The sequence below is a fragment of the Cicer arietinum genome, chromosome 4 (assembly GCF_000331145.2).
Source record: "Cicer arietinum cultivar CDC Frontier isolate Library 1 chromosome 4, Cicar.CDCFrontier_v2.0, whole genome shotgun sequence".
NCBI lineage: Eukaryota > Viridiplantae > Streptophyta > Magnoliopsida > Fabales > Fabaceae > Cicer > Cicer arietinum.
In genome coordinates, this window is record NC_021163.2 from 36,702,745 (window position 1) to 36,711,132 (window position 8,388).

Here is an 8,388-nt window from a genome sequence, read left to right on the forward strand (position 1 = left end):
TTCATTTTAAAAGATGATAATTTTAACTCCTTTTGATTTTTTTGTCTTGGTCCTTTTATAAGATGTTCACGAACATCTAAGACAATTGTTGAGTGTTCACTCTATAGTAACCAATGGAAACAAGTTAGCAACATTAAAAATATTTAATAGTGCATTGTTTTTATCATTTATACCTGAATTTATTTTTAAGAGTGAATATAAGAAGATATGAAACTATTTATTCAAGTTTTTATTTTTCTTCTGTTTTGACTGAATATCAATTTTTCTTTTTAAATTGTTTATATAAAATTCTGTTATTCTTCTTGGTGATAGTTTTATTCTTTGATTGGTAATAGTTTTATTTAATCGTTTATTCCATTTTTATCAATATTAGTTTCTAAGTTTAATTGTGTGTTTCATTGTGAAAAAAAAAAGAGTTTTTGATGCATTTTATACTGGATTCAATTTTTATCATACTAACAATAACACATCAACAAATAAGTTATTAAATAATGCAAAAAAGATATGCATTTAAATGATATTTTTTTTAACAATGCAGTAAACGATATTCTTATTAATTAAATAATTTTAAATTTCTCTTACTAAAATTATATGTAAGTTGTATACTTTAGTTATAAATTTTTTTCATTATTTTAAAAAGTTTTTTTACTATAGTTAAATTTATATTCTTGATATAAAAAATATGAAATAATATTACTCGCATGATTGGATTATTTCTTTTATCTTTTTGAGGTGTTAATATAAAATCATAAAATAAAAATTTAAGTATTTCAATTCAATGTAAATTTTGTAAATAGTTTCTTAAATTTATTTTTGCTAATGTAATATATTTTTAAAAATTACATTTATTTAATAAAACCTAATACTATCTACATTGAATTTAATCTAAATCAAAATATTTTAATTTTATAAACTATATTATCAAATAAACATATATATCAAGTCCCATGAGGTCACATGTTAAAATTTCATATATATTAAAATCAACTTTCATGTCATTTTCATCGGCTTAAATTTTTTTGGATGTTTCACAAGTATAGCTTATATAGTAATTGTAAAGACATTTAATATAATTGAACACATTCAAATTCAAAATCTCACTTCTCCACAATTAGTATATGAATTTCACTAAAACTCTTCAAGATTTTTTTTTAAGTGGACAATTTACACTACGAATGACATTGACCATAAATAACTAAATCTCTACTTTGAATACGAATATCAGACATACAACTTCGCCAACTACAAGAAAGAGCTTTATCCAAGATGGAGAACAAGTTCAATAAGACAAAGATAATAGAAATTCAACAAGGAAAATAAAATGAGCGTCAACTAATATTATGTACTGATCACCAAACAAGAAGGTTCGATCTCCAATGTCTAATAGGAAAGAATTAAAGATTACAAAAATGACGTGTCCAACCAATCGACATATATAGTTTATTTATAGATTACTGATTGATTGATATAATGTTCTAATCAGTAAAAAGACAAAGAACGTGCAAAAGAATTTAAATATAATTTGCTTAAGAGAGCAAAAATAAGTAAAAGAACAAAGAAGACGCAGAGATAAGTAACCGTGTGAACAGAAAATATACAAAGCCCATTGTCACATAAGATAATAATGGAGGATTCTTCTCTCCCTGCTAGGAGAAAAAAGAAGTAAGATGGGGGCACTAATACATGGAGGATTCTTCTCTCCCATGCAAATCTGTCTTATTTCTTCAACGCTGTTTTTTATTGGAACTGGTACTACCCATCATAATGTAACTGGTATAACACATGGTATCGCTCTTTGGAACCACAGAACAATAACTTTTATTTCCATATCTTTACAGATTTGTCATGACTGGCAGAAGCAACCATCCCTGTTACTGGTGATTGTGCTAGAGCTGATATTACACCCTCATGAGCTGGTATGGTCATACATTTGTTCTCAGCCATGTTCCATAGCTCCAATGACTGCAAACCATTAATGGAACATGTAAATATGAGTAAATTTATGTATGTTTCTTATGAGATCACATATTCAATTTATAATGATGTTGCAATAATTACATTCAATATTTAGAAAGTTGTGTTGACTAGGACTCCTAACAATTAGTCTAGGATGTAGCACAATTAAAGAATAATAAAAACATACACTGAATTTTAATACTCCCCCTCAAGCTACTATGCTTTAAACTTGTTACATAATAACATTTTATCACAAAAATTGAAACTAAGTTTGACAACTATTGGACTTGTTTGAGAAGAGGAGGCACCATTAATGGTTCATGTGTTGGTAAAGAGTCACCACCAGATTGATAATCGGCGGGAATAAAATGCGCCACTAATATTATTCATATGTGGGAGAAGAGTCACCACCGGATTGATCGTTGATGAAAATAAAAGGCAACAGTAATATGATTCATATGTGTGTGGGTAACGAGTCACCACCAGATTGATCGTTGGTGGGAATAAGATGCACCACTAATATGATTCATATGTGGAAATAGAGTCACCACCAGATTGATCGTCGGTAGAAATATACTTTGATTATTTGAGCAAATGCCACCATGTCCTTGAAACCAAGTTCTCACAGCAGCAGCCCAACCTGCATAATTGGCAAAACCAGCCATTTTCTCGCAAGGAATAAGAAGGAGAGTAGTGAAACTGGAAGCGCAAGAAAAAGCAACAGTAGATACAGTGCGGAGGGGGGAGTTGAAAGATGAGAGGTTGTTGAAAAATCACCAAATGATGAAAAAGACCCGTAGAAGGTGGCAGAGGGGCATCTGCGACAGCCGAAGATGAAATATGGTTGTCGGAGACAGGTGCTCGTGCGGATTTGGTGGATGCGCGTGGGACCCAAATGCAGAGAAGGTGGACGCGCGTGGTGGCGCATGCAGTGACGGTTGGCGATGGGAAAAGCATTGTCGTGCTTGCCAAAGGATTGCGCGGCTGTATGTTGTGGTTTTCGACAGTGGGTCACTAAAAAAGGTGTAGCTGGTGTTGGCACAGTTGTAACTATGTAAAAAAGGACAGAACTGTAGAGAAACTATCAAAATCAGTGGTTATGGTGCTGCCGGCGGAAAATGCCGCCGCTGGCAGCCGTAGTGAAGCCTAGAGATAGGTCAGAATCAGAACTTGCTCTGACACCATGTAAATATGAGTAAGTTTATGTGTGTTTTTTGTTAGATCACACCTATTTATAATGATGTTGCAATAGGAAGTGATGTTGACTAGGACTACTAACAATTAGTCTCGGATGTAGCACAATCAAAGAATAATAAAAACGTACACTGAATTTTACAGACTCTCCTCCAACGCCACCAGAGAATCCGGCCCTGCCACCTGAGCAAGACCTTCTTATTGCTCTTCGTAAGGATATTTGCGCAACACGTAATCCATCTCCTCATTATATTGATTTGTGTTATCATCGTCTTTCTCCCTTGCATTACACTTGATTGTCTTCTTTGTCTTATGTTTCTATTCCTAAATCTCCAGGTGAAGCATTATGTCACCCTGAGTGGAGGCAAGCAATGTTTGATGAGATGTGTGCTCTACAAAGCAGTGGTACTTGGGAGCTGGTCCCTTTACCTCATGGGAAGTCTTTAGTAGGTTGTCGTTGGCTCTATACAGTAAACGTTAGTCCTGATGGTAAGATTGATTGATTTAAGGCTTGCTTGGTGGCCAAGGGATATATTCAGATTTTTGGGTTGGATTACAGTGATAAATTCTCACCTATTGCCAAAATTGCATTTGTCAGGGGGAGTCATTCACTATGCCTTTTTGCACAGTGACCAAGGTTTGTTGCTCAGGGGGAGTCATTCACTATGGTTTCTCGGCTACACAGGTCACTTTATGGTTTTATTGTTGATGTGGATGACATTGTTATAACTAAGGAATACTCTAGTTGAAACAACATATTTCAAATCAGTTTCAGACTAAAGACTTCGGTAAACTCTGTTATTTTTTGGGTATTGAGGTAGTCCAATCCAAGGATGGCCTTGTAATTTCACAAAGAAAATATGATATGGATATTCTTGAAGAACCAGGTCTATTAAATGCCAAGCTAGTTAATACTCTTATGGATCCAAATGTTAAAATCCTACCTAATCAGGGGGAGCCTCTATCAGATTCAGGAAGATATAGGAGATTGGTTGGAAAATTGAACTATCTCACAGTCACCCGTCCTGATATTTCCTTCGCTGTTAGTGTAGTAAGTCCGTTCTTAAATTCTCCTTGCCAAGAACATATGGATGTTGTAATTCGGATTCTTAAATACATCAAAAGTGCACCTGTAAAAAGGTCACATTTATGAAATAGAGGACATACTCAGATAATTGGTTACTCATATGCCGATTGGACAGGCTCACCCATTGATAGACGATCCACTTATGGGTATTGTGTACTTGTCGGAGGAAATTAATTTTCCTAGAATAGCAAGAAACAAAATGTTGTTGCAAGATCTAGCGCTGAGGCAGAATATAGGGTCATGGCACTAGTAACATGTGAACTCATCTGGTTGAAACAGTTACTGAAAGAATTTCAATTTGAAGAGGTCAGCCCAATGACACTAATATGTGATAATCAGGCTGCATTGCACATTGCCTCAAATTATTTTTTTCATGAGAGGACCAAGTATATTGAGATAGACTGCCATTTTGTTAGAGAAAAGGTCGAATCGGGCGACATCATCACTAGCTTTGTCAATTTCAATGATCAGTTGGCAAATGTTTTTACAAAGTCATTGCGAGGTCCTAGAATTAGTTATATATGTAATAAGTTGGGTGCATTTGTTTGAACTGCCACAAACGAGTCTTAAGTTCATAAATCTGTAAGGAGTTCTCCAAGTCAAAATAGCAATCACGTACAGCTTCCCACACCTCGTTTGCACTGGAAATGAATAGGTAGGGATTCCCAATGGAAGATTCCTTTGAGTGAATCAGCCACCCAATGATAAGGGAGTTCTCTGACTTCCATTTTTGTTAGGCTGGATCAGTTTTCTCTGGTTGAGGAGTGTCTCCAGTAAAGTAGCCTTACTTTCCCTTGCCATCAAGAGCTAACTTCACAGTCTGGGCACATTGAACATAGTTTCTACCATTCAGCTTTTGGATTAGAAGCTGTAAACCAGAGTTTATGGATAGTGGATTATTTGTGGTAGGGGTTGACATGATTTTAAGGTCACCATAATTATTTTTTGGTATTGTAGTTGTGAATGAATAATTTTTTTCAGTTCCTTGTGAGGACATGGTGAACTGCCACAGGATCAGAGCCGAAGCTCTAATACCATGTGTTTCAAGGTGCAGCTAGGTTAAAACAAGAGGGAAGGAAAATTTCTTATTATATTGAAACTGAAACAGTACAAACACATATATATATATACAATGCTTCCAGCTATCTAATGAATACAGAGAATAAATGGAAAATAAATTAGGAAATAAATCAACTCATAGTGATTTGATTCTTTCCCAAAATACAAATAATCTTAAATAGAAAATCAACTAATAAACATAATCATATCAGATCTGATTGTTATACGTCAACACATCCAAATGCAAGCTAAAATTAATCCTGCCTGAAACAATTTTTTTGATCCAAAATAATGAATCAAATAAGTATATACCCCTTTGCCCCTATATGATCTTTTACTCACAGTCATCAACATAAGAGAGTATCGATTATAGTCTAACATGCCTCCTTCGCAGAACACTGTGTTTGTCTTAGCTCGCAGAATCTACTAGTGGATAATGCATTGGACTATTGGCATACTGATCTTGTACTGGAATGTGAATAACTGAGACTCATAATCAGGACTTTCACCCTGACAACGAGGTTATCATCAATTCATCATTGAGGAAGCAATATTTTGAGATCATCATCTTGTCAGTCTGACAGTATGTAAGAAAGTGATTGAGGTTGATGGCTTGACGAGAACCAAGTAGTCATGGGCAGTGTTGATCAAACTCTCAGAGTTTGAGCAACATAATCATTGAAAGAGGACAGAGTTAACCTCTTAATATCATAATAGATATCAGTATGAATAACAAGTGTGATTAAATAAGAAGCCAAAGAGAGATAGAAAACAGTAACTTTCTCTAGAATATAAAAATTCTTCTTAACTTCACATGAATATTAGGTGCGTGCGTGCACACGTACGGAACTGAACTAAACCAACTCATATAACAGAAACACTAACTGACATCATTAATAACTGTCATCTATTGAAGACAGTGCTGTACAAACAGTTAAGTAAGGACCAGTACAAGTAAAAACATGAAAAATATAGTAGTAAACTGAAAGTAGAAACAATGCAATGGCAGAAAAGGTGAAAACGTACATCAGAGCTTGATAGTACAAACATACCTGGTATCCTCCAATAACCAATAGGTTGGAGTAGCTTGGGTGAAAAACACACGAATGAAACATGTTTCCACTGGAATTAAGTTCATGAATGCAATCACCAGAGGCAAGTGACCACACTTTGACAGATTCTTGACTCACAGATGCCAAATAATCGCCATTTGGATCCCAGCATACACAGTGCACCTCCCCAGAGTGTCCCTAGAAATACATATAATTCTAAATATAAATAGACATACAAGATATTATAATAAAAAATATTGCTGAATAATTTTATTATTTTCTTTAGATTTCCTGAAATTCAGTGCCCTTGCCCACACCTGTAATGAGTGCATTTGCCTGTCAGTCTCAACATCAAAGAGAGACACAACATTGCCAGATGCAGCAGCCAGAAGGTGTCCAATCCTTGGCTGAAACCTCACCTGTGTAGATCCTCCCTGCTTGAATAATTTAATGAGGTTCAGAAAAGAGAATACACAAAATCCATCACATTTACGAGAGAAAAATCAATTAAACTTAGCACATGACCTTAAAAACGCGAGTGCAAGAATACTGACTAATATTCCAAAAGCGAATCTCATTGTTATCATCACAGGAACAGAAAAGGTCAGTTTTCATAGGGTGGAAATCAAGGGATGCCACATGTGAGGTATGACCACTATATGCCTGCAATGAAAAGCCTGGCTGCAAAATTAATAGCCAAAGGTGAGTCCCAGCAGTAAGCAAACCAACACTTTAAATAGATACTACTGTCTATGGCATAAGACATAGCAGCTTTTTATTTGACACACTCAATACAAAGATGTATAAGCTTTGAACACCAGAATTCATGTTTATGCTAAACACCAAATGACAAAAAATTTAAACAAAAAAGCAAAATATTTCTTATAGATAAATAAATATCTCCTTTAATAGAAGTTTGATCCACTGACGTAAAAAAGTAAACTTAAAAGGAGGACTGCCAAACCTACAGAACCAAACCTTACACCACCAAGTGCTTAATTTCTGTTTAGGATTTGGTGTTTGAAACTTTAAATCTTTATGCAGTGGGATGATACACACAACCTTACACCATATAGTGGTTGATTAATTACTTTCTGTTTAGGATTGTGTTTGAAACTTAAAATCTTTGTGAAACGGAATGATACACAACCGACCATCAACCTTGTTAGATTATTAAAAAATATCTTTTATATTATATTAAAGTGTCTTGAGTTATTTCCTATGATCAATTTATAATAATAGAGATATCTTAGAATATCTCACATTATTATTATGATTTGTTACTTATTTAGAATCGAGTCTATGTATCTCTATAAATAGAGATTAATATTGAGTCTTTTGTGTCAAGTCAGCATAAAGTTATCATCAATAATATTCAGTCTCTTATTATTTTCTCTCCTCCTTTTCTCTAAAATCCCACAACTTTAACAAACCAAATGGCTAAAGAAGGGTTCCAACTTCTAATACATCAGTTTCCAAAGCTAACAGGATTTCTCCATGACCATATTTCCGTTGTTAGTAATCATTGATCAGGAAACAAAGGTGAGAGGTTTTAGTGAAAGTTGTGTCTTGGCTTGCATGTATATATCTCTTATTGATAGTATGATTAAAATCAACTAAGCAGGTGATCAATAGCTAGTTTACAGCAATCATCATATTACAATTAACTTATGTATGCTAAAAATGTGCGAACATTCTAACTAATGATATACGGATCAAGGTCATAACATTGGACACGGGGCCAAACAAATAATACTTTTCTGAATATTGATGAATCTGTTGGACCTAAGCCAGCATAAACAAATAATAAAAACCATGACTTGCACAAAACCTGTTTTGATAGAATAGATTTTAATAGGAATCCGAATTAAAGAGAAACAAAAATGTATTATTGATTGGAAAACTAGATGCATTAAAAAGGAAAATTTCCCTATATGCCCACCCAACCAAAAAGGTTCTAACTAATAATGATGAAGAATGATTCCCTTGCCATTTTCACTCCCCTATATTTGATTGCCTACCCCCACTAACTGCTATACA

The 8,388-nt window shown here is 34.3% G+C and overlaps 1 protein-coding gene across 9 annotated transcripts in view; it reads right to left on the minus strand.

The window, feature by feature from the left end:
- Positions 1-1,312: 1,312 nt before the first annotated feature.
- The window catches only part of LOC101489083 (transcriptional corepressor LEUNIG_HOMOLOG-like), a 26,653-nt gene continuing 19,577 nt past the window's right edge, over positions 1,313-8,388 (minus strand). For all 9 annotated transcript variants that reach the window (XM_027331428.2, XM_027331429.2, XM_027331426.2 and 6 more), the window contains exons 15-18: positions 6,874-7,029; positions 6,666-6,782; positions 6,349-6,546; positions 1,313-1,962 (exon numbers count right to left, since the gene is read on the minus strand). In XM_027331428.2, coding sequence (XP_027187229.1) covers positions 1,819-1,962; positions 6,349-6,546; positions 6,666-6,782; positions 6,874-7,029 — 615 coding nt within the window. In that variant the 3' untranslated portion in view covers positions 1,313-1,818. The remainder of the gene's footprint in view (positions 1,963-6,348; positions 6,547-6,665; positions 6,783-6,873; positions 7,030-8,388) is intronic.